Source organism: Hibiscus syriacus, unplaced genomic scaffold (genome assembly GCF_006381635.1).
Source record: "Hibiscus syriacus cultivar Baekdansim isolate YM2019G1 unplaced genomic scaffold, ASM638163v2 tig00110482_pilon, whole genome shotgun sequence".
Lineage (NCBI taxonomy): Eukaryota > Viridiplantae > Streptophyta > Magnoliopsida > Malvales > Malvaceae > Hibiscus > Hibiscus syriacus.
The window spans coordinates 5,442,982-5,469,637 of record NW_024062758.1 but is presented as its reverse complement, the minus strand read 5'-3'; the positions used below and the strand labels follow the sequence as shown (position 1 = coordinate 5,469,637).

The window sequence follows — 26,656 nt, the reverse complement described above, 5'->3', positions numbered from 1 at the left end:
TTTGAAGCATGGCTTGAAAGATCCATTGCCACCATTTGAGCCTCTTGGTGCTGTGAGAAATCAATCCATAGAGAGATGTGTGGTTGAATCCAGTCCATTTGAGAAGCAAACTACAACGACGAAATTCGGTGATGAGCCGGATCATGTGGTACTAGAGTCATCAAACGATGCTTACTCAAACCATAACCAAGCAGGTGCTTGCATAGACAATAGTTCGTGCAGATCGGGAGGAGAACATGGAAATGATTTACCTTCCACAACAGCAAGTGTTTCTCAGTCTGATATAGACTCGGTTCTCATCTACAAGCAGTCCGACTTACCATTGGAAATCAATACAGCGGTGGAAGCATCGGCTGAAGTTCAAGCTGCTGGTAAGATCCGTAAGGCTGAAAACGCAACTCGACCGTCAGGGAAGAAGTGCAGATTAATCGTGAAATTTGGTGCCCATTCTGAACGTAGCACTACTGAAGATATTACTTCAAATTCTACCATGTTATCTGAACCCATGGCTTCTAAAGTTTGCCCTGTTTGTAAAACTTTTTCTTCCTCTTCCAATACCACCTTGAATGCTCACATCGACCAGTGCCTTTCTGATGAATCGACTCCCAAGTGGACAGTGGATTCTAAGTTTACCCGCCATAGAATAAAGCCGAGGAAGACGAGAATGATGGTGGATGTATATGCTACTGCTAAACCATGCACTTTAGAAGAACTTGATCGGAGGAATGGTACATGTTGGGCCACTGCACCAAACATCCTTAACCAGGATTCTGGGATACTTGAAATATCTGATGAAGGGAAAAAGAAAAGAGCATCCTCTATTAATCCCAAGGACAATGGTGATGTAGGTGCTGTTTATTTTGATGCCAATGGTACGAAAATTCGCATTTTATCAAATGTTCCACTAGTGTCAAAAGTTGGAGATGATCCTGGACCAGACAAAGCTTTCAAAGGGAATAAAGGAAGCAAATACCTTTCAACCAAAAGGAAAAGGCAACATTCCTCAAAACATCACAAGTATCTTAAACATGCTCCTCAAAGCCGAAAACTTTTCTCGCACAAGAGCCATTCTTCTACGGTATGCTCTCTTTGTTTTCTCCTTATTCATATGTTCTGCCTTTTTACCAGATTATTTTATGTTTCTTTCATGGGTGTTTTTGAATAACTTTTCTGCCTTTATTTGATGCTGACTAGCTGATTTGGTTATCTTCTTAAATGCCTTGAAAACCTATGTTGCCCAGACTCTTTATTTTCCCTTGAAAATCTCCCATGGTCTTTGGCAAAACTTATAAAATCTAGCCATACCCATGTGGATACATAACCATATCCAACACCCGAGTCCGAGAGATATAGTTGAAAAGATAAGTAATTTTGTATTGAAAAATAAACAGTCTTGTATGCCCCTAGCCACCACCACCAAACCCGCACCATGCTTTTGTAGTTTGTGATTATATGCCCTTAGCTGCCAAACCTGCTCCGTGCTTGTGTTGTTTGTCATTTTAAGTTCTGCTGTGATTATGGTATCCTCATACTGCTAGAATAATAGGGTATAAAAAGATGATGTTTTCTTGATCTAAAAAAAATTCTCTTCCTTTTGCAATTTTCGTAATCGAAGAATTTAGCATTTGTAATCAACACAGATGCTATATTGTTTTTCAACAGGAGGTTGGAGGTCAAGAAGGGTACTGTGGAGTTGCAGAAAGTTGCAAGAGTGAGGGACCAGATGTGTCAAAGAAAATTAAATTCAATGACTCTAGAAACCTTAGGGAAATGGTGTGCTCTAAACAAGCTGGTCTTTCGTGGAAGCCTGATAATCAAGATAGAAATCAACCTTCATTTTGCAGACGGAATGTTACCCTTGACTTGCAGGTTCCGAGTGACCAACCACATCAAGGAGATTCTGTTGCGGAGAGAAATTGTGTTCACAAGTTACAAAGTTCATCTGGTATTTCTTCTGGAAAATGTGAAAAGACAGAGAAGCCTGTTTATGAAACCCCGGATATGGATGAGAGGGAGCATTATTTTGGAAGAACGAGAGTAAGGAGCTCCTTATGCGGAGCAAGAATCCGTAACAAGGTGGAACGGAGACCACTTAAGCTAAATGAAAATCAGTTGAGCAAAGACCCTCCCCATCTAGATAAGCATCATTTGGTGAAATCTTTTAACACTGGTGGAAATTTCTCATCTTCGTTGAGCAAGAAGGTGGTTGATATTGATGCAAATAGTAATCTCAATACTCCTGTTACTGCTACAGCTCCTATTAGTGGTCGTTCTTTTGCATTCAGACGCATCAGATCCTCACCAAAGAAAAATGTGTCATCTGCTAGCAGAAGTTCTTCCACGGTCAAATCTGATTCTAACTTGGTTAAGAATAATTTGACAACAGAAAGTCGACTGCATTTTATGGAAGAAACGGATGAGGAGGATGTATCCTGGAGTCCTGAGTCTGATCAAGAATGTCACTTGGTGTATGATAGTTCTGGAAACCAACGTGGAAGGAAAGAGATTACCGAAGAAATGTCATTTGGTGGAAGCAGCATCCAAGAAGTCCCATCTGGAGAACAAAGAGGAAGAAAAAGTATTTCCTGGAGGGAGGAATCTGTGGCTTTGAATGGCATACATTCAGCACCGAATTGTTCTGATGATGATGAGACGGATAACACTGATTCTTCTGCAAGAAGTACTGAGAATATTCTGCATAAAGCTGATGGTTTGGAATCTTTTGAGGAGACTGTCACTAGTGTGAGTCATTCAGTAGAAACCAAGTTTAATAAACTGAGTCATCTTTCTGAGAATAGGTCCAATTCTTTACAGGCTCATGAGGATTACAGCAGGACTTTGTGTGGGGGTGAAGGACTGGCTGACCTTACTAAGCCAAGTCTTGGTGAAACGCACATGTTTTGTGCAGAAGTTAGCCATGATATTATTGGACAAACAGGTAATATGGGAGGAGAATTGGATTCTGATGTGGCACCATTGAACTCTTTTCCTGAGGTTGATCCGATACCTATTCCTGGTCCACCAGGATCATTTTTGCCTAGTCCTAGGGACATGGGCTCTGATGATTTTCAAGGGAATTCATCATTGACCACCAGCCAAATTCAATCCTCTCAGGGTCGGCTTGATTTTGTTGATGAGGACTCATCAGATTCACCCATATCTGCAGTGTCTGGAATCTCTAAATCTCTGGAAGCCAAGTCAGATTCAAAGTTTGCCGAGCCATTAGCATTTGTCGGTAATCCTTCAATGCTAGAAAATTATAGGTCTGGCTACTCGACTGTCAAATCTGAGCTTTTACTTGAAAATAGTGCTGCATTTCCCCATACAAGCGCAGGACTCGAAAAAAGACCTTTTGAAGGAGAGAAGTGTAGAGTGCATAGAACGTCTCTTGAAAAAAGACCTTTGATTTTCAAAAGTGACGATCAGCCTTGTTGTTGCCAAAGAAAAAACAGATCGTCCCAGGGTTTTGCCCTAAATTATCAGGAGTCACAACTACTAAGGCGACGGACAACAGCTTCGACGACGGTCCCTACCATGGCGATGCAAATTGCTGCCAATCAAAATATCAATCCTCATAGTTTGGATGCAAGACCAGAAACAAACTCTCTGAGCAGTAGTGCGAGTTTAGGATCTGAACAAAGGGTTCTATCTTTCATGAAACATCCTGCAGGTTCTTTTGCTTTTAAAGGATTCCATGATGCTGATGTCAAGCTTTCTGATCGCAGTAACTGTGATCCAGCAACCCCATCTTCTTCTAATCCCGTTCTCAGGCTGATGGGAAAGAACTTAATGGTGGTTAACAAGGAGGAAAACACGCCTGTGCCACTTGGTCAGGCTCAGTCGTGTGCCCAGAGTAATCATGTAACTCCTAGGTTTCCAACTTCGTGTGGAACCTCTCCTACCCATATCGGGAATCAAGGTGGAATACCCTTCTGTCAGACAATCCCTCAGAGTTCTTTAATCTTAGATCAGCATCCAACAGATTTGGCGGGACAGTCTTTTGATGTCCAATTAACAAGTGGCTATAGAAATCGTGCAAATCTTGGAACACCACAAAAAGCAGCACAATTTCCAGCTGCAATGTTTTTTGATGAGCTTATGGAATGTGGTTTGACAACCTCCATGGAGCTCTACAAATATGCAGGTGACTATAATTTGCCAGCTCAACCAAGCAGAGTGAAGAACATGCCAGGACCAGATATGGTGAAAGTCGCAACTCTAGACCACAGACATAGGAAAGGTGATTCTGCTGTTTCCAGTAAAGAAGTAATCGTCATTGATGATGCTCCGGAAAGTGAAACAAACAAGTTTGGCGACACTGCCAAGCATTTCGAAGGCTTGAGGGAAAGCTCACTAGTATCACCCGGCCTTTCAATGCCATTAGTTCCCAACAATAGTGCGAGGCACATGAATCCTTTTTTTCGTAATCAGCCGGAAGACTCTTTACGTGGCGACCTGACCATGGTACACAATAAGAACTTCAATGCAATCCCTTCTGGTCGAGCCAATACAGTTCCTTTACAATGTGATTGCTCTTCAGAAAGCTCTGGAGTGCCACAGCGTGCTCCTCTCATGGTTGTATCGCCCACAGGAGTCCATCTCAGACCCGCAGTTTATTATTCTCTGAGTTTGTCTTAGCTCTTGTGACGTACGGGAACTGTTAGACGGTCTATGCTGGGCATCCGCAGGTTTCATATCAAACTTGCACCGATTCTTGAGCTTCTCCATGACCATGATGATATGCGACAACCAAAATAATTGCAGTTTGAGTTATAATAGATTCGGTGCAAGTTTAGGATTTGAGATCTCAGAGTATGTATTTATTTTTCATTTCACTTACTGTTGAACAAACTTTTCACAGTTCTTGAGACTTGTGTGCTTCGGCAACTAGAAAGTTATCACGAAAGCCAGATAATATATAAGCCAAATCCTTGAGAATAAACCTGACAATGGGCATAGTTTAAGGTGTCCTTATATTTTCCAATGTCCTTATATTAAGTAATGTGAATATCTAGATGTTGAAATAACCTGACGACATAATATAAATCTGAAGATCATTAAATGTGAGAACATATGTAATACAAAATAGCTTCTAGTTTATTGATGTTTCATAGCTGAGGCATTGTCGAGGTGAGGTTGAGAATACGTATTCATTTGCATACATTTCTTGGCTAAATATGCATGGCTGACGAGCATGAGACAATAGTCGGTAGCTGTTTATACTGAGGAAAATATGCAGGTGAGAATATCATATATAATATAGATGAGTTAATACGTGTGTGTGTGTATGTGTGTATATATATATATATATATATATAGGTATATATATATATATAGAGAGAGAGAGAGAGAAATGAGTTCTACGTATATGCATGTCTAGAATACAGCATAATATATCATATGTCGAAGGATCTATGTAAATATCAGTGATGTATACAAGTGATTATATATATGCATATTCGTATCTTGCAGTGATGGACATGCATGCAGGATACCGACTAGAAGAACTAAACGAAAAAGGAAAACCAAAACAAATATATATATATATATATATATAGAGAGAGAGAGAGAGAGAGAGAGAGAGAAAGAAGGATGAATGGTATAATATATATACACACACACAAGTGGAGATAGTTGCTTCTCCACCGTAAAGATAATTTATATACTGCCATGGCTACGTACGTGTATAGTTGCATTCGTGCTTACTTCGGCGCTTAAATAAGCTATTGACAAACAGCAATAGAAAAAGCAAGTAAGAATGAATATAAAGTTTTTAAAATAAATTATTAGAATAAAAGAAAATATTAATTAATTTTCAATGAATATAATAATAATTTGTTGAATATTCAGTGTACATGTCCATAACACATTAGATTTGTTGATAATCAATTAGTTTACTTTAATGTTTCGTGTGTGTGGGTTAGGGTATATTCAGTGAATTGTTTGAGTGATTTGCAATAAAACAATAATTAATCAAATCGAATGCTCCGACACAAACAACCAGCTATTTATAAAATGAAAAGGAGGAGGGCAGTTTGGTAATTAGGGAAGCACACATCCATCTCCCTCTGTTGTGTCTATTCTGCAAGATGGGCAGCCGACCAGGTCCATCTCTATTGTCTCGCTGTGGCACCCATCCACCATGTGTTCCCCGCCGTCCACGTTCTTTTGTTTCACTTGATAAATGTACAACTAGTAGTGTTTAAAGTAATTCGAACCAAACAATTTTCGTGAATAAATAATACAGTTAACTACATAAAAGATCACTTATATTTATTTTTTATGTACTTTTGATAATAGATTTAAAAAAATATAAAATATGGTCAATTTCATTTTTATTTAATTAAGATAGGGTCACATGAGTTAATTGTCGTTAACAACAGTTAAATATTTTAATATAATCATACATTTGGTCATTGTTATTTACATATTCTCTCAATTTAATTTTATTTTTAATAAATTAAAATAAATTTAATCTTATTTTATAACTCGGGGTTGACTTAGAATTTTTTCGAGTCGAGTTGAGTAAAATTTTCGAGTTTCTGTTTAAATTTAATTATAAATATTTATAATATTATGATATTATTTGATTCCAATTTAAATGACATTTTATAATCATATACAATACATGTTTATTTCTTCATATATTTTTTTTCATATGTGATATACATTTATATTACAAATACTCAACTTAAACTTGAAAATCAATCTGCTAATTACTAAAATTATTTAGTTATTCGAGTTGTATTTTATAACTCGATTTGAACTTGAATTTTTTCGAGTTGAGTTGGGTTTATGAAATTACAACTCGAAGTTAATTTGAGTCAAGTTTTCAAGAGTCGAGTCAAAAAAATCGGTTCTTCGAGTCGATTCGAATTTCGCTCACCCCTAATGTCATGTGTCACCGTTCGGTTGGAGGATTAACTTTCATAAACTCAACTCGAAAAAATTTCGAGTTCAAATCGAGTTGTGAAATACAAGTCAAATAACTCGAAAATTTTAGTAATTAGTAGATTGATTTTCAAGTTTAAGTTGAGTCTCTCGACTTTGTGCCATAAATGTATATCACATATTTATAATTAAATTTAAACAGATTCTCAAAAATTTGAATCAACTCGACAAATTTTAAGTCAACTCCGAGTTGTAAAATATGACTCGTCAACTCGAATAACTCGGAATTTTTTTTTGACTCGACTCGGCTCGATCGAACGCTCACCCCTACATGACATGACATGTGACATCATTCGATTGGAGGATTGGATTTATTTTAATTTATTAAAAGTATGACTAAATTGAGAGAATATGTAAATAAAATATACTAAATGTGTGATTATATCAAAAAAATTAACTATTGTTAATGACAGTTAACTAGGGGTGACCACGTCTTAATTAAATAAAACCAAAAGTGATCATATCTTATATTTTTTGAAATAAGTGACTAAAAGTGGACAAAATATAAACATAAGTGATTTTTCATGTAGTTAACCCTAAAGAATAATTATTATTATTTTTAGAAGTATCAAATTTAAATATATCATTTATAAAAATGTTTGAATATTTGTTATCAAAATAATTTAAAAAATTAACCAATATTACTTTAAAATTATAAAAAATTAATAACTTTTTTTTTTCAAATCACTATTCAAATGTCTTTGAATTCTTATTTTAATAAAATTTAAAGATTTTAAATTTAATCATTAAGCTGTTGAACTCTTCCTTTTTAAAACACAAACATTTATCTTATATTGGGTAACTTTTTAGATTCACCGTTGTATCAGCTATCATTGTCAACGATAATTAGACCCAACAATTTCATATTAGCCACCAAGTCTAAATTCTGTCTTCATTTTTTGAACCCAAAGATCTAAATAAACCTTAAACTTTAAATCACAATCAAACCCTAAAACATCATTGTCATAACGTCTCCCTCGGGGATCCGTTAGACTTAAAAAAAATTAATTTGGGGGAGGTGATGAAATATAATTTTGAAAATAATTTGATTTTGGAGTCTCTACCAACCTTTAAGTTAGGTAGGTCGAAAACCTTAAAAGAAAAAAATATGGTCTACATTTTACCAAAAAATCATTTTGAAGAATTCGGGAGTCGATTACGTGTGGGGAAGGGTGAGCACCCACACAACGCCCAAATTTTGGTACCTAAACGATAATATGTTGTTTAAATATTGGGAACTACCAACTTTGAAAATATATTTATATTATGATCCTTCTATTTACTCAAATTTATTTAAATAAGTGTCAATTTCCAAAAACAACTTAAAATAAGGAATGCAATGAATCAAAAAGATTAAATAGTCCAAAAAATATTTTTATAGAACAAAAAATATTATAATTATTTTTATAAGAGAAAATGTGTCATTTTGTAGGAACAATCATTGAAAAATACAATTCCTTTATAGTTAGGATATTTTTTCATAGATTCCCCTCACAAAAGACGTTATTTTGCAATTTCACAAAGATAAAATAAAAAAAATAAAAGTGAAAAGAGGTGAAAAATAATCAAAATAAATAAACGTGGAACAAAAAAAAAATTATCGAATAAAAATTAAAAATTTATGTGAAAAATCCTCGAAAAGGCACATTCCCTTGTAGTTGGGAGATGTCTTCGTAGATTTCACTCACAATAAAATTTTCCCATTTACACATTTTAGAAAACACAATGAAATATAAAAAAAATAAGATGGAAGCAATAATACCAATAAATAAAAAAATTAGCTGACCCTTTTTTCCCATATGTAATGGGATAAGGGGGAGGTATGATAGTAGGCTGCCTCCAATGCCAGGTTGAGAACAGCTTCCGTGGAGACCTCCGAATTATGAAATGCCTTCCGTAAGACTCGATCCCACGACAACAAGAATAAACACATTCAGTAATTTAAGGGATCAAAATAGTATAACAGAAACTTGAAGGATCAAAATAAACTTACAAATAAACCATAGTCACAATTGCATATATTAAAAAAAATAAAGGACTAGGAATGAAAATAATCCAAAAACAACATTAAGGACTAAAATAAATTAAATAAGAAAGATGTGGAGATAATTTTAAAAAATTACATAAATACCTTTATTCAAAATAGTAGGATGGGAAAAAAACGAACTCGAAGGGAAAAACCGAAAATCAAATTAAACGGGTCGGGTTTGGGGATGATAAACGAGGACGGGGATGGGGAAAAATTGAATGTTTTAAATGGGGACGGGTTTGGTAATCCCCGCCCCAATTACCCGAATACCCGGCTCGATAAATATTAAAAATAATTATTATTATATATATATAATATTAATAAATTTAATTTAAATTAAACATATATATAATATTTATATATTTAATTTAAATATATATACCTGGCCCGATACCCATTTAAATAACATTTTATGCTAAACGAGGATACTCGTTTCCCTGCGGTTTTCCCCGATTATCCGATTGGGATCCCCATTTAATTCCCCATGATTTTTTAAGTGGGGACGAGTACGAGATTTTTAAATGGGGACGGGGATAGGGGGACCAATCCCCGGCCCGAACCCGCCCCGTTGTCATCCCTACAAAATAGTGACCAAAATGAAATATTCATAACTGTCATGGCTAGATTCAAACATCAAAGAAAATAACATAACACACAGGGTCAGTGACTTAAAAATAAACATAGGAAACTAAGTGTTCAAAGTAAAATATCAGTAGATTTAAATTAACGGCTTCATAAATGAAATTACAAAAAATGAAGGACCTAAACTGCTATTATCCCTTAAAAATTAAAAGCACGGATGAGATTTGAAAGCAACAGGGACCTAAACAGATATTAAACAAAAAAATATAACATGTATCAGACATGGGTAAATTACAAAAACGGTCCCTATAAGTAACCATTTTGCAAAAATACGCCAAACTTAGGGGGACTTAAGTGCAAATCCCCCCTTAAGTTTTCTATAAATATCAACCTTTTTTTATATTTTTCATATCATTTTTTAAATTATTTTTAGAAAGCGGATCTCCCCTCTCTCTAGAAAATTAACTGGTGACCGATTACTCACCTTCGCCGACCGCAATGCTATTCGTCGTTGTCCGTTGTTGCATCACCGGTGGCCACTAAATTACACCGGGTGGTCTGTCTCGGCCTCCTCAACCTCAATCTGGGCTCCGTTTCACTGGAGGATGCGTCGAACGTCGTAAAATGGCTAAAAATCATTTAGTTTTCCCCTCTCCGATCCGCATCTATCCACCGTCTGATCGTCCCGATTTTTGAGTATATTGTTCTCCATCATTGTTTCTACATCTTCACCATTCGAATCTTGGAAATAAGACCCCAGCCGCCATTAAAGCTCCGACCGAATAGGTGAGAACACCTTTCTTCTTTTATTTATTTATTTTTTGTTATTTTTCGTTTACCCGCAAGAAGAATATATATATATATATATATATAACTGATGAAAAAAGTTGAAAGAGGAATATTTGTATTATATCACAACTCAAAAAAAATTCGGGGAAGAACCCTATTTATAAATTGGTTTTTTTTTAATCGGGGTCTTCTCCCGATTTACAATATGATTTTTTGGTTCTCCCCTCACCCCTTTTAGATACGTAAAAAAATAAAAATATCGTTGTTTTGGTTGTTGGATGCTTGTTGACAGGGCATGGAGGTGGCGTGTGTAACCTCCTTTGGAGTCTGGCAACAACTGAACAAGCATGGCGAGGAGTGCTTCACGTGGGCATGGCAGGGTATGGGATTGAGAATCCGGGTTTGGGCCGGGTTGGATCCCAGGTCGGATCCTGTTGAGCTTGAATCGGGTCGGGTTAGTTTGTATTTAGGTTTCAACTGGGTTACTTGTTTGTAATCAGATTTGGGCTTCGGGTTTTTGTAAACTGGGCCTGCAAAAAATGTAAACAAAATAATTAATAATAATAATTATAATCTTTTTTTAGACTCGGACAAAAACCAGTGTGTACAATCATAAATTATTTTTTTTGTCATAAAATAGTGTTTTAGTGGTTGGATGCAGAATTTCAACGGCAAAGAAATGAATGTCATTTGAGAATCTCAAAGGTACAGTGATATATCAAAGGTGGTTATCAATCTTCTCTTACATATGTTTCTTCCATCAATGAAAGCCTCTATTGGGAACTTGAATTTTGCATTGCTTATATCATCTTTTTACTGCTAGTTTCCTCATTGTGATCATTAATCTTTGCTCTCCGGTCTTGGATGATGATAACTTCGCTTTAAGTCCGAACCGACAACATTCTCTACTAGGATGATGTGCTTCTTGACTAAGATTTAGGCAATCTGAATAAGGGATGGAGCATCGAGAGGGAAAATGGGAAGATTTTTTTCAACTTTTATGTTTAATTGATTAAAGAGATTATTGTTAATTCTAAAGGTCATGGATTCAAGTATAGTGTTAATATTATCAAATGGTTAAAAATATTTAATATATATATTATTTTATAATTATCTTAATTTAATAAAAAATATTATGCCTGCAAATATTATAGTGAGATAGGTTAATGATCGATCTTGAATTTTACCCAAATTAATTATACTACTCCATTAGATTTGTAATTTTTAATGAAATTATATGATATGACACTGTTTTTTGCTTAATAAAAAATAAATTAAATCCCTGCCCTGTATAACTTCGAATTTAACTACTGTATAGGGTTTCCCATTTCATTCAGTTTATCATCACCGTTATTGTTCATCTTCGATTCTGTCTTCCATTTCTCACAAACGTATATCTATGTCTGCTTAAAGAAAGGTACGACTTTTTAATTACATAGCATATTGATTGCATCTTTTTATTTCACCTTTCCCCCTATTTTCAGTTCTTTTTTTTTAATTATTTCAATTTAATCTTTGATACGTTTTCGTGATGCGTATTTATAGAAAAAGTTAAGCTCATTTGCTTATGGAATTCCTTAATTTGTATTCGAGATTGATGTTTAATTGATAATCCAATGATGGATGCATTCATATTTTATTTCACTTCATTGACTTTTTTTTTCCAAATTGGGGGAAACGGCTGGGTTGATTTTTCATTTTTTTTTCAAACTTTTAATTGATCGTGTCACGATTTTGGTGGAATGGTAATTATTGATCTTGATCCTGATCTGAGTGGATCTTGTGCGATACCCAATTTACAGTTATGGATTTGCAAAGCGAGTGTTCTGCACTTGAATTGGTTGAGGATAATGAAGCCTCTCAGAACGTAATACCTCATGTCGACGGCCATACGATCAAGAATAAGCACGCTGATGATCACGAGAATAAGTATAATGGATCGTGCACAAATGATGATCAGACTCAGAGGTTGGCCACTATTCCAACTGACAGATCCGATGCTTTGACGGCTGATAATCATGTAAAGGGTACTTCTGGGATTGTGCAGCCAATGCATTCACCTCTTGCAGCAGTTAAATCTCCTGGTGGGTCATCTACTCCTTCCACCAAAGGGTTTGGCTTGAAGAAATGGAGGCGGATTAAGCGAGACTTTTTTAAGAATGCTACTGTCACGATGGAAAGCGGTAAAATGTTGAAGCGCTGTTTAACCGGTTCCACAAATCTGGATCCTAGTAAACCCCAACATAAGGCATCACCTGAGATCAAGCAGAACAGTGGAACCCCTACTGGACCAATGAATATGTTGAAGAATGCAAGTGATTCTCCTGGATTCATGATGCATTGCCCTGATTCAGATTCCATTTTTGCAGTTGGAGCTGCTTTTGCTTCTGCTACAGACTCTGAAAATAGCGAGGATCGGAGTAGCAAGTCATCTACAGCAACCAGTATGCCAAAGGTCAGATATGACCTGCCTTCAGTTTTGGGCTACATTCACGAGAAACACCAGATGGAGAATTTAAGTGGGAACACCATGGGTAATTCAAGTCAAGGAGTTCAACAGGGAAAAGGTCGTTCTGAAAGCAGCAAGAAGGCCAGAGGAGTAAGGGTCAAAATTGAGAAAGAAAACTCTCATTCCAGCATGGAATCCGACTCAAGAAGCTCCAACTTTATCTTTACGCAGGGTCCAGTTTCAATGACGAGTAACGGAAAGCAATGGGGAAACTCCATGAATTATGATGGTGAAAACAGTGATGAGGCTCATGAAGACGAACACCAGATCAGTGAAGAAGTTCAAACTGCTTATAGGAAGGGAAATTCTGGTGACATTGAGGAACTTTCATCTGATTTAGCTGCTGGATTATCTTGGGAGGATAAAGATGAAAAAATTGAGGATCATCAACCTTCACCAGATCAAGACCCATTGGTCCAGTCTATTCTTGCACTCCGGTCTGTTCAGGAAGCTCTTGAAAATGGTGGGTGTGCTATTCCCCTGAATATTTTGATGAACCTCCTCATTGTTTGTTTATATATTCTTTAATAATGGATATTGTATCATATCTTGCAAATTTAGCTTGGTGGTATTAATTTGTTCATGTTTAGTTAGCTTTATTTTGGAGTCGTTAGTATTTACTCAATGCACATGATAACAAGGTCCTCCTTTAATTTGGGGTTGGGGCCAACTTTTAAATTCTCAAAACCAGTCTCCATGCATGTTCTTGGCTGAACTGGTATCAGGTAGTCTTAGATAAGTCTAGAACAAGCTTCTTAATGGGCAGCTAGGGCTGCTGTCAACATAGGCTGTAAAATGCTAATGAGAATAGCATAAGGGAACTTCAGACTATCATTAAGTTAGTGAAACTATTTTACAATAATTAACAATTGATAGCAATGGTAAGTATTTGGTGAAGTCTGATTGCTTCGGGAATAAGGCTTAACTAGAAAAGGACATTTGGCAAGAATTGATCATTAGAAAAGAGTAATTATGTTCAGTTCATATGAGATTCACGCCAATTGATTTTGCTGGTTTATGGTCAATGGTACAACACACTCGCATCTGTTTCGACAGTCTTAAATGCATCATGGATATTTGTTGGTTAACATTACTCATGTCGAAGAGTCTAGGACTAAAGCATACATGTTTTCATTGTTGGTGAAGTTAAATTGTTAATTTTCTATTTTACCCAAGTACTGATCATTTCATCTAGCATAATTGCTGACCGTGCATATTTTTCCTCCATGCAGAATTACAAAAGCTAGGAGATATAGGCAAGGAACCTCTACATGATGGTTCAGTTAGGATTAAGGGCGTTGATGTGGATTCTACTTCTGCTGATGAGGAAATCCAAGAAACTTGCTCATCTGACCAATTAGCTTCCGAAAAGATACCAAAAGGTACTTCAAGTTCCTTGGAAACTCAAATATTTACCTTAACACAGAAAGTAAAATATTTGGAGAGCAAACTGGAGGAAGCAAGGGTCGTACTTCGGGTGAAGGAATCAAGAATTTTCGAACAGGAAACTGTAAAGTGTAGCAGGTCACAGAAGGAAGAATCAAGCACTGCAGAGTTGCAGCAAGATAAATATAGACAAATGGAACTTGACCTTGAGGACTTGTTCCAACAAAAATTAGAATCTGAAATTGAATTTCTAGTTCTAACCAACGAAGTAGAGAAGTTGAACAGTGCAGTTTTTGAAGAAAAAACATCATTGGCCGGAGAACAAGAACAGATGCTGAATAAGCTCGGAGAGGTAGAAAGCAAGGCTGTAACGTTAAAGAAACAAGCGGTGGAGTTGGAAAAGTATCATGGAAACATCTTAGAGGTGGAAGAGGTTCTGAAGATGCACGGGAGAGTGAGCAAGGTTATGTCATGTTTTTTCATACAACTGGCACTACTGGTTTTAGTGTTCTTATTCCTTATTTTGAATTTTTCAACCCATTCAGGGGTGGTGGTCCCCACCTGAGTTGAGGAAAATAGGCCTTTTTTTTTTTCCTTTTTGCGAGTGTATGTGTGTATTCTACTGAGTCTAGGCAATGATCCAACTGTAAGATTTCATTGGTTAAAATACCACAACTTGGTTAAAAAGTGGAAACTGTTTTCATACTTGATTTGGCTTCTCTTCTCCATATTATAATACCAATAAATACAGGGTTTGTTCCTTTTACTGTGAAGAATGTATAATGCAATTCTAAACTTATGGCCATGGGGGGCTGCTGCCTGCCGATGGCTTGGCTTTGAATATTAGTGTTAGTCTATCTAAGCAAACCTCCATTATTTACTCTTTATAATTTGGAATTGAAGGGAACTATGTGATGAGGTGACAGTTGAAATGTGTACCTTACTAAGTTTCATCAGTTAGAATTATAGTCAATTGGAATGTTCTTAGTTTTGAACGGTATTCATTGTAGAAGAATTGCTTACTGCTAGGAGATGGCTCCATGTTTTCATTTGAACTAGGCTAGATGTATCGTTAGGATTATCTTCACTTTTGTGTGGGTTGTAGCGTGCTAGCTGCTCTTTTTTCGACAGTGTAGGTGTAATGTGTAACTGTTATGTGTTAATAAAAGCTTATGGGCACTCTTTTCCTCCGCTGTCTCAATGAGCATTACAAGGGGATTTTTAACAAGTCCCCATTTACCTTTCAAAAAAGGGGGAAAAAGATTTACAGCTTACATTTTATTCAAAAAAGTGTAATAAATCAGCAAAGTATCATTGATGAACCCCAAACCTTAAAAACTGATTTTAAAGTAGATATTCATGTAAATTTACCATCTCCATATGCTTTCCAGAGTGCATATTTTCTACCAGACAACAATATACTAACCTCACTATAAATCTTTTATTTTATAGCACTAGAGTATACCATGGGTATTTGGGTAGAGAGAACGAAACATTGTTAGGAGGAGCAATCACGAACCCGAGCATGAATAGTAAAACGAACATGAGTGATACCAAAAGTAAAATAAAATAAAGAAACATAGCATTGGAATTATGTTTTAGGTTTCTAGCATTCTGATAGATAAATAACCACATTTTACAAAGCTCTCCCATCTGATGACCGTATGTTTCAGCAATGGGGCAGGGTCAACATAATCCTCGTACATAAAATCTAAGAAAAGGGAAAAGTTAAGCAACAACAAACATACATTGAACTAGGGTTTACATCCCATCATTTAGCTCCTAACAACCAACACATCAGAGGCTACTAAGGCGTCGAACCATGGGAAGATCTATATTCCAACATTTCAGTTCTGTATCTCTCGTCATCCTTCATCCCTTCCTCCTGATAAACCTACATCCCAATTAAGAAATGTCATTTTGAGAGAGCTCCAATACTTGAAAGAAACAATGCAGTAGTAAAACTGCAGAGACAATCCAATATACAGATATATGATGGATTATCTGAAACAAAAGATTACTTCCATCTGTTTCTCGGCCTCTGTCAGATTGCTCTCTAGGTGTCCAATCTTCTCATTGATGACTTTTTCTTCCCCATAGTACGAGGGTTTGATTCCATCGTAATGTTCGGAAAAGAAAACATTATAACCACTCCTGTTAGGATTTGGCCTAGAGGGGTCTTGTAAAGCTAGCCGGGATCTCTTTTGGCGTAGAGGGGGTACATTTGATGTATTTGAAATTTGAGACAGTTGAAGCATTTGGGGGATATGATACAGGACACCTTTAAATTGATCAGACTCAACCCGAACTGTAACCAAATAGCCATTATCGAATTTTCCATCAATGATCCCCGTCACAGAACTGCCAATCTGCAACTAGTACTTGCTTGTATGAGAATCGTAAGAGCCCTCATTTACCAAGACAGCTACATTCAAACACTCGCAAACAGGTATACGAAATAGACATATAAGATAGTGAAAATTTTGGTATAAATTATAACTAAAACTACCCTCTGAAATCCTTTCAGTGTAAACTGATATAATTTTCAAATGAACGTTCTAGTCTCTAGAAGTTAAAAAACTCGGCAATTAACATTAAAATGTTCAATGGTGTTGCTTTTGGTTTTTTTAAGGAAATTTGATTTGCGGATTTTAGAACCATTTCAACCAACTAGGTTTGAACAACTATCTAGGTATGAAGGAACATCACTTATTGCAGATTATTCTGGATTCATGGAAACACAACCGTAATGCATGGTTTTCATAATTCAAAATATATTTGATATTGTTTTTTCCAGAAAAAAGATTGCGACTATAATGGCTATCAAAATATGATGATAGGATCGACAGACATGTATATGCAAGTCTAGTAAGCCTAGATATATTAAGTAATGAATGTCGATTAGATATACGATGTCATTTCGATTAGATATACCGATGTCATTCTCATGAATATTGGAATGAAAAGCTCCTTCATATGAAATACAGCAAGAAGTTAAAATATCCCGTCAGAGTAAACAGATCCGTCTTATCAATAGGTAGTTAAACATACCGACAGCTGCTAAATGGTTTGGAGAGGCATCATCCCTAGAATTTGCAGATCCGGTCACAAGGCTCCCACTGGCACTTCCTGCAAGGATGTAGTTAAAAAATATATAAATTTACAAGCTGCAAATATTTCTTCAAAGACAAGGATGCTTCCATCCGAGGGGGAAAAAAGAGTAGTTACCAAATACCTGGGGTTGAGACTGAAGAGACTTGTTTGCGGACGAATTGATAAAGCAACGATAAATAATACTTTCTTAAAACAAAAGATGCACTTGTAATGGCTGTTGGAAATCTGAAGGACTTCTAGGTGCCTTAAGACAGCTCTTTTCTTCGATATTAATAAACAATTAATAATTTTAAAACAATAGGATATTTATTTATTTAAAAATATCAGAAAATGGACATCCAGTTATTTTAATACTGTCATTTCTTAATATTGAAAAATAAATAAATATATATTAAAACATAATTATTAAAAGTAATTTATGAAATATAGGATTTTAAATAAAAAATATATTATTTATTATATATATATATATATATTTTTATAAATAATAATAATAATGAAATAATAATTAAAACAATAAATAATAATAATAATAAAATAAATAATGATTAAAATAAAAGGAAATAAAAATATAGTATTAAAATGTAAAATATTAAAAATCATAGTAAAAAATAAAAACTAATGAAATTAATGATTAAAATGTAAGATTATAAAACTAAAGTTCTAATTCGAAATATTATAAAATTTGAGTGCTAACAGTGTGATTTAACCATAATTCATAATACGGGATTAAAATAAAAATTACTAAACTATGAGGGACTAAATTTGATATTTACCTTAAATATATATGCTGATAAGGACTAAATTAAAATAAAATAAAATTAAAAGACTAAATTAAAATAATCAGAAATTAATTTCAGTGACTAAATTGTAATGATCACAAACTATAATGACTGCGGACAGGGTTTACCCCTGATAGAAATTACACACACACCCCTTCCCCTAAACGACGTCGTATGGGGGAGGGGTTATAAACCCTAAACGACTGGCCCTACGGGCCAGCATCTTCATTTGTTTCTTTCCTCTTCTCTCTCTATTTGAGAGAGAAGAAAAACTCTCTCGCCTCTCTCTTCCTTTTTCCCGCCGGAGGCTGGCCGACCAGCGACCGGCAGCCTTACTCTACCATCGACCACCACTACCGGCCACCGTGAACGGTGGCCGGAGTTAGGAAAATTAGCCCAAACCGTAGATCTCTACATCCTAAGGTCGAATACGGCCTCTATTTGTCCTAAAAATCCTTAGAAATTCCTAGATCTAGGATTTTACCTTCGAAATCCGAAGGTTTCCGGTGATGTTTCGAGTGCCTCCGATGACAAAGTAAGCTCTCTCTTCTCTTCTCTTCTATTTTCCTTCTTTTTTTTTATACTGGTTCATCGTTGACTGATATCGTTGGTAGTTTTTCTTCTTGTGGTGTCTCGTTTATATTTGCTGTGCTCTCTTTTCGTTTCTGTCTGTGTTTTCCCTTCTGTTTTCGTGGCTGTCCCCTCTTTCTCTTTGCAGGTGTGGTGGCTTTTATAGCCACCACCGAGGCTCTCGTCGGACTGGTCCTAGAGATGATTTCTAGTGAGTCACCGAACCTGTGGTGACTCACCGAAGAACAGGATGCGTGGACGGCTGGAATGACTCCTCTGGGAGCTTCGATGGGTGTCGTGGCAGTGAGGTAGCGACGTGGGGCGGCTGACCGTCGGCAGTTGCTGGTTGGAGCACTTGGCAGCAGGGGGATGAGGCAATGGTAGAGGCGGCGCCGCGTGGCAGCTGAGAGCTTCTGGAAGCAGCGGCGGCTGGGGCTAGGGTTAGAAAACCCTAGCTGATATGTTACAAACCCTAAAGGGTTTGGGTCATCTGTTTCGGGCCATTTCTGATCTGGCCTGGTTGTAATCGAGCCTCATTTTTGGGTTTGTAATATTTATTAAATAATAATAATAATATATATATAAATATAAATAATAATAATAATTATTATAATAATTATAATAATTTAAGTAAAATAAAAATTAGTGTCTACAAATAGTATACCAAATTAAAATAACAATAGTACATAATATTGTAGTAATAATAATAATAATAGTGTCAAAATATATAATTAAAGGGTTTATCACATTAAAACAACAATAATATCCAACCGTAATAATATTATTGTAATGTTCTTAGACGTGTTGACTAGATCGAAAATGGACTTTTTCTATGTGGATTAAATGTTGCAATGATTTTGCTTTCAGAAAGATTGCTTCTAGTAGTAAACTAACAGCATGGATAGACATCGGAGGCGCGTAGTCGCATTTCTACTTTTCTAGTAAGGCCAAGTTTCATTTTGGGAGTTATTGCAGCAATATCTATTCCTTCAAACACATGCAGTGCAGCTTCTATATTTCCTTTCTGATATTAAATTCTTCCCAATAATGTTCTAGCTTCCTGCAAATCGAAGGCACCTTAGCTAGAAAGAAAGTAAATAAAAGCACTTAAAGAATTGGCAAAAAGGGGAGATGCAAAGGCAGAAACGAGTTCACTAAAAGGAAATAATAGGAAAACCTATGTGCCATTTCCAATTTTCAGTACAATGCCACAGATCCCAAGGACATATAACGGCAATGCCGAACAAACGTATTCCGAAACTAAACTTGAAAGCTGCAAAGGATGAAGAAGCAAATCTCATAATTCAATTAACTACTCTCACGCAGCGACAACTCAACTTCTTCTATATTCCCGGTATCTGGCCTTTTCTCACCGTTACTAGCTTTAGAATAATAATCACTCAGTGAATAATCTTCGGCAGCAAGGGATTCCAATGGAGGTATAATCTTTTCTACGTTGATTAATTGCTCTCCGGCGCATAAACACTTAACAGAACTCAAATAGAAGATCCAAAGAATGCATAATTCATATATAGTACACTACGATGATCAATTCAATATTATCAATTTACAGTGAGGTTCAAGCTTTTAGCCACATAAAAACATATTAGAAGAATCAAATTCTGAGTTATTAAAAGAGAAAAAAAATCAAGTATTTGAGATTTCAAGACATCCGCATAAACCAAGAGTGAAATCAAAATCCAACAGAATAATTTAAGAAACATAAACCCAGAATTCAGAAACAAAAAAGTACTGATCAAAACTCAAAACCCATCTATATTTCACTAAACCCATTTTAAAATTCTCGCCAAACAGCCAATCAAATCCCTAGGTTATGAATTAAAAACAAAAGAGACACTAAAATTACCCAAAAAAATGTATGAGTTCAAGCAATGGGTGATCCAAAAACTAACAGTAGTATGAAGTCAATCTCAAGTTTATGCAGTCAAATAGAACGAAAAGCTCACCTTTGGTTCTTCCAAAGAGAAGAAAAGCAAAGAGACCACAATCCTTCTGTGTTTTCTGCCTCGTCGGTGAAATTGAAAATGGAAAATGAGGGAAAGATGAAACAAGAAAAGGAGATCAAGGAAGATGAAAAGAGAGAAGAAGAAACAAGAGATACCTGAGAAGACGACCGCCCGCCTCACCGGTTAGAAGGATTCCAAACAGTCGATCGATTTTCCCATGTGGGGCAAGGGACGGGAGAACGAAAGACCATGCTTTTTGTGTGGAGCAAGTGACGGGAGAAAGCTGTAAAACGACTTACTCTTTTCTAAACGGTAAGTCGAAATACCGTGTTTTCCTCTCCATTTTCCATTGACCGTAAAACGTTTTACGTTGACCGGGTGTTTTACGGGAACCAAACACAGAAAAATGGGGAAAATATTTTCCGTAAAATGTTTTTCTCAAACCAAACAGACCCTAAATTAAACTTCCCTTCAGAGTGGGTGTAACAAACTAACACGTTGGGACAACTCAATTAGTTGATAACTCAAAAACTTTTAAAGAACTTGTAATACCTTTTCAAGACCTCCACGTGATGTGACCTCTACAAAGAGTCGATGCAAATCCAGATCCTTTCCTCCAACAATCGGAACCCTATCCGACCAATACAACAGAAGAAAATATACCCCAAGTAGTGGTTTTCTTGCTCTAACTATCTGTTATATCATTTCCCAACACCCAATTTTCCCTTTAACAAGTCAGATGATACATACTTTAAAAGCGTTAACGAAAATGAAAATGGAACCTCCAGCCCCAGCCCCCACCTTTAACAGCTGTGCCCACATTGTATCATTTTTATTCATGCATGAACATTCCAAATCATATCTCAAAGTAACAAAGGAAAAGGGAACAAAAAGGGTTACACTATGAAGTTTCCGGTTAGAAAGAGATTATAAATTCTGCATCGACCAAGAGACCAGATACATCAAGCAATATAAGTAGCAAGAAAGCAGAAGCATAAACCGTAGGCAGATAATTTGATGCTATAGTTTCAAGTTTCAGGATCTAATTGCAAACGATTACATACACCTGAAGCTAATCTAGAGTAACTGAGACCGTTCAAATTCAAAATGAACACAAAGGATTTGCTATAATCCTCCCTTAAAGAGCAAGTTTTACTAGTTTAGTTGTTTCATTTTTCAATAAAGAAAATGAGATGCTAAAAATGTTACAATTAGCAGTTATATATAAGAAGAACACCAAGTGTGAGCTATGTACAACGGAATCTATCTATATATATAAACAAAAGCAGTCAGCCAAAACCCTGCATGCAATCTAAGAAAAAGGGTGCTTATCAAGAAGAAAAGGGAAATGGGGGAAATTACAACAATGGAACTTCAAATTAAACAGTTAAAGTGGAAGACGCCTTTTTTCAGTACACAGAAATTAGAAAACTAATCGAACTCATAAATGATAGTACTGAATGCATAATAACACCCAGAACCCCTGAAAATTGCAACACATAAATAAAAAAAAGATGATTTGAAATATGAAGGACAAGGATCTGTGAAAGGCTATTCTTGCAAAATAAGCAGTTAGAAAGCAAGAAAAGAAAGAAAAAAAAAAACCCAGACAAGGAAGTAAGGTTGGGAATTGGAAAAAAAAAAGAGTTACTTGAATTTCAAGCCGAGAGATTTGTGAAAAGCTTTGAACTTTTCCCAGAAAAGGTCAGGACTTTGAACAACATCGTCGTAGTTAGGGGTTGGAGAGGGATGCCCATTTCTACTCTGACTCTGCTGTTGATGCTGAGACATCTTTAGACCCAAATTCAAAAACAGTTTTGGATTATGATTCCCCCCGTTCCTTTTGTCTTATGATTTATGGTATGCTATGTTACCCTATTAATATTAATTAATCTTAAGAACAAGCGATACCAAAGTAAAGTTGGGTCGGGGAAACTGGAAAGTGTAGGACAAGGACAAGGTAAATGTAATAAAAAGTTATAAGGATTTTTTTAAATATAAACATTGCCAAAACTACACCATAATAATTAGCTAATAATAATAATAATAATAATAATAATAATAATAATAATAGTATTTTTATAATTGAGAGGAAAAGATAACCCTCCCCCAAGATTTACTAAAATAATTTAAATTTATAAAAAAATAATAAGATTAAATAATACTTATAATTATTTAAGCATGAGTATATATTATTTTAATTTTTTTAAATAAAGCCTTTAATTATTTAAATAACATCAATCAAATTATTAGTATCTATCAAAGAAGGTGATGTAACAATTTAGATATATAATTACATATTTGATCTTTTTTATTTACATATTCTTTCAATTTGATTTTAATTGTAATTTAATTTAATAAATTTAATTTTTTTACTATATAATAACTTCAATAAGAATGAGAGAGAAAAGGAAAAATAAAACTTAAAATTATATTAAATAATAAAGCATATATATTATATTAATATTTAATATCTATCTTAAATTTATAATATTTTATAGGGTAAATTATGCATTTGGTATCTAAACTATCAATTTTTGTCCATTATAGTATCTAAATTTACAATTTTTTCAAAACCATACCTAAAATTTAATTTTTATTTCATTTTAATATCCGTTTAAAATTTAACATTAAATTTTGAAAAAAATTGAAAGTTTAATTACTAAAAGCGTTAAATTTTTAATGAAAGTGTACTAAAATGAAACAAAAACTAAACATTAAGTATGATTTTGAAAAAATTGAAAGTTTAAGTACTAAAACGGATTAAAATTGATAGTTTAGGTACCAACTACGTAATTTACCCTATTTTAGAGTATATAATTTATCTTATGTTTAAAATATTTTATAAATCACATAAGACATAGTAAGCAAGTATATGAGTAATGAATTCCCAAGCAAGAGCATCCACAACGTTGAGTCCCACACGGTACTGTTGGATTTCAAAAGGCTAACATACCCCATAGGTGAAGCGTCACCTGCTTTCTGTGGAAAATCGAAGAAGACGAAGCAGCCTAGGAAAAGGGAGACGAGTTTGTGGAGATGGAGTTGAGCTTCAAATGATGGTGTCGGCGGCTCCCGGGTTTGTTTTAAGTAGTGGTGGTGGAGAAGATTGGGGTTACCAAAGCTGAGGACGAAGCCAATGTGGTGTTGCTTACAGAGAAGAAAAAATTGGTTAAATACATTTATTTTCCAGGATGTACGTTCGTGTAAATAAATTTGTTAGAAATAACAAAGCATGAAGGAAGAAAGACACTTACAGAACAACAGCAAGGCAAATGGCTAATAACAAAGGAATTATGAACCATAGTTCTATAATATCATTCATTCTTGTTCACATCAACAGCGCTTTCTAGCCTTCTGTGCATACTCCCATTTAACTTATATTTGATGCCAAACCAGTATCTATTTTAATAGCCAGTCCCTAAAGTTACAGCATACATATTACATTTACATCTAACAACCCCCCGGGGTACTGCTCAGATACCGTCAATAACCAAACGGACCTTATTATGTATTTTTGGTTACTGACAAGCTTATTTTGCATACTTCACATCAACTCACATGATCAGGGAATCGAGGTATGAGTAGTTCCTCCGCCGGCCATACTCAAGAAGGCTACCATATGTACGATCCCATACACCAATGAAGAGAGACTCTGTGTCAGGACTGAAGGATAACCCGGATATCTCACCGAAGAAATCGATTTCTTGCTCATTCTCATACCCACTTTTCACATCATAAACATGGACAAAGTCAGCAGGCTCAGCCATTGCCATGTACCTACCATCAGATGTGTAGCGTATGGACCGCATTGCTCCAAGATTCCCCTTGAGAACTGCAATCGACACGGACAAGTTCCGAACATCCCAAATCCGGCAAGTTTTGTCTTGGTTACCAGTGGCAAAAGTGACACCATCAGGATGCCAAGCTGATGCAAATGAGTAATCCAAGTGTCCACGCAAGGGCATAACAGTCTGCAATGCAATTTCTCATCATCAAAACACCAAGTCCTAGCCTTTGAAATCTCCAAAAAAAGGTATATATAAAATAAAATGGGGCAAAAGTAAGCAGCCAACTACCTTCACCGTGTCAGAATCCACCAGCATAACATCAGGGTTGTCTCCAACGATTATTAGAAGTTTGCCATCAGGGCTCAGAGAAGTATGCTGCAAAAGCATGCACAAGCAGAGATTACAGTATTTATCCTCAAGTGTTTCTTTTACCGTATTAATAGAACCAATAATTAGCATATTACACAAACAAATTTAGATGGAATAATATTATGTGTATGCACCAATCCAAAACAAACAGAACCCCCCATAAAAGGAGCTTACATTGACTGGCCAAAGAAAATGAAAATGCTTAGAAAGCTGGTATTTCTCCATATCAAAATCTCTGACTCCAAAGTCATTATTTGAGGCAGTAAGGTGAACTGCACCACTAGTAATTTGAAAACAAAGCAAAATTAGGTTCAGGTTGAATGTGGTTGATGCCACCAGCAGTTCAGGGAACAAGATATACCTTGGAGTGACATAAATGTCAATGGCATTGTCATTGTATGTGGTCCTTGAACAAAAGCTTATTCCAGGTCGATCTAAATGCTACATTCCAGATCAAAATCAACATTAATTCTTAAGATAATTGGCAAGAGTACAACAGTAAATAAGAACTCAGACAAAAAAACAGACATTTAACCTCTTAAAAAAAACATTTAGCTTTTCGTTTAAAGCAATAAGCAATTTAAAAGTTGGAAAATCTTGGAACAGAACAAACAAGAAAACAAACATCATAGATTCTGAAGAGCTTAATGGAATCATTTAGCTAGACTCATCTTATAACGTAACTGAAAATCCAACAATGGATTGAAATAAAACTGCTAAGGTGTAGACATTCAACTTCAATATAACATTTTTCTTTTGGGTCAATACACTACTTACCTTGCATATCAGTTCACCCTGGAATTCTCCAGCAACTAGCAGCTTATCCTTAACTGCAAGAGTACTGACTTGTGTTTGAGTAAAACCTTCCATCAGACTTCCAGGATGTTTCTAAAGGAAGAACAAACACGTTGGTCAATCTCAGAAGAATTAAGAAAGGGGGAAATAAAAGAGGAAAGAAGGCTAGAAAACCAACAGTTCAGAAAAAGCCAATCACTGCCCAAACACTAACCTCGGATGGTGCCACATGGCCAGAAACATTAAGAATTTCACGCTTTTTGTGTTTCAATGAAGACCAATGAATGACAGAAAAATGTGACATAAGGTAAACATCATGTTTTGATGTAGCCCATACCAAGTTCCTCAACTGCATCACCACAAATGGACGTGTTTACCAGTAAACAAAAGTAATCACAGAACAGTCAAGCAGACAAACAAAAGGTCTGCTAGTAACATCTTAAGATAGGAAAAAGGAACTTAAAAAAAAAATCTATAACCTCACAAAATATGAATGGGGTAAAGAAAGCTGATTAATGAAATGAAAATTTCCAATTTTGCTAACCTGAAAATGAAGTATTGTTGATTTTATAGATCTTGAATTTAGTCTGAAGTCATAAAATGATGCACCCTTGTTGGTAACTTTGCAATCCTATATACAAATTTAGCTCAATTAGCACCAGAACATTAGAGAAATGAATTCATAACAAGGAAGTGAGAAACTTATAAGGACTTCTACCTTCCCAGATCTTTCTCCAGATTGAGGAATGTTCTCATAGTTCTTGTACTGTTCTAGCCTAGTTTGCCTGTATTTTTCCCTAGTGATGCTAATCCGACCCCAAGGAATTCCTTGGATGTCTTTCCCTCTTCTAGCTTGAGCAGCAGAAGTATCTGAAATTTTATTGTTTTGCAGTATATTCAAATTACATAAGGTCTTCAAGTTTATAAATAATATAATTAATACTAGAACAAAAAGTTCAAAAGATTTACAAATAGCAAAGCCATATTGTATATTTGCCTAAAATAATGATTCATGAGCTCAG

General features: G+C 35.5%; 3 protein-coding genes and 1 pseudogene across 5 annotated transcripts; 2 read left to right on the top strand and 2 right to left on the bottom strand.

Annotated features, from left to right (window-relative positions):
• Positions 1-6: 6 nt before the first annotated feature.
• Positions 7-4,935, top strand: LOC120128991. The gene is made up of 2 exons (XM_039146596.1): positions 7-1,078; positions 1,663-4,935. Exons 1-2 carry the CDS (start codon positions 491-493, stop codon positions 4,636-4,638), a joined length of 3,564 nt encoding a protein of 1,187 aa, XP_039002527.1. The 5' UTR covers positions 7-490; the 3' UTR covers positions 4,639-4,935.
• A 6,712-nt stretch (positions 4,936-11,647) lies between these two features.
• On the top strand, positions 11,648-14,956 carry LOC120128984 (WPP domain-interacting protein 2-like). Its single transcript, XM_039146590.1, has 3 exons — positions 11,648-11,768; positions 12,154-13,323; positions 14,093-14,956. The coding sequence occupies exons 2-3, from the start codon at positions 12,156-12,158 to the stop codon at positions 14,809-14,811; spliced, it is 1,887 nt and encodes a 628-aa protein (XP_039002521.1). The 5' UTR covers positions 11,648-11,768; positions 12,154-12,155; the 3' UTR covers positions 14,812-14,956.
• An 875-nt stretch (positions 14,957-15,831) lies between these two features.
• Positions 15,832-22,470, bottom strand: LOC120128882 (annotated as a pseudogene).
• Positions 18,285-26,276, bottom strand: LOC120128986 (uncharacterized WD repeat-containing protein C2A9.03-like). Of its 3 annotated transcripts, XM_039146593.1 has the most exons (8): positions 26,179-26,276; positions 25,849-25,983; positions 25,617-25,727; positions 25,201-25,280; positions 25,014-25,119; positions 24,759-24,845; positions 24,237-24,653; positions 24,150-24,182 (listed from the first exon to the last, which is right to left on the bottom strand). In XM_039146593.1, exons 2-7 carry the CDS (start codon positions 25,936-25,938, stop codon positions 24,237-24,239), a joined length of 891 nt encoding a protein of 296 aa, XP_039002524.1. In that variant the 5' UTR covers positions 25,939-25,983; positions 26,179-26,276; the 3' UTR covers positions 24,150-24,182. The 3 variants fall into 3 exon arrangements, with proteins under 3 accessions (XP_039002523.1, XP_039002524.1, XP_039002522.1); XM_039146592.1 differs by lacking the exons at positions 24,150-24,182; positions 26,179-26,276 and adding an exon at positions 18,285-18,296 and having other exon boundaries at positions 24,205-24,653; positions 25,849-25,989; XM_039146591.1 differs by lacking the exon at positions 26,179-26,276 and having other exon boundaries at positions 25,849-25,989.
• Between the last annotated feature and the right edge of the window lie 380 nt (positions 26,277-26,656).

Excerpts from the sequence above, each read along its gene's own strand:
- LOC120128991 (XM_039146596.1), top strand. The coding sequence starts at position 491 with ATGTTATCTGAACCCATGGCTTCTAAAGTTTGCCCTGTTTGTAAAACT. Across the intron at positions 1,079-1,662 it reads ACAAGAGCCATTCTTCTACG|GAGGTTGGAGGTCAAGAAGG; the intron begins GTATGCTCTCTT and ends GTTTTTCAACAG.
- LOC120128984 (XM_039146590.1), top strand. The coding sequence starts at position 12,156 with ATGGATTTGCAAAGCGAGTGTTCTGCACTTGAATTGGTTGAGGATAAT. Across the intron at positions 13,324-14,092 it reads TCAGGAAGCTCTTGAAAATG|AATTACAAAAGCTAGGAGAT; the intron begins GTGGGTGTGCTA and ends TCCTCCATGCAG.
- LOC120128986 (XM_039146592.1), bottom strand. The coding sequence starts at position 25,989 with ATGCAGTTGAGGAACTTGGTATGGGCTACATCAAAACATGATGTTTAC. Across the intron at positions 25,281-25,616 it reads AGGGTGAACTGATATGCAAG|CATTTAGATCGACCTGGAAT; the intron begins GTAAGTAGTGTA and ends TCTGGAATGTAG. Across the intron at positions 25,120-25,200 it reads GACATTTATGTCACTCCAAG|TGGTGCAGTTCACCTTACTG; the intron begins GTATATCTTGTT and ends TCAAATTACTAG.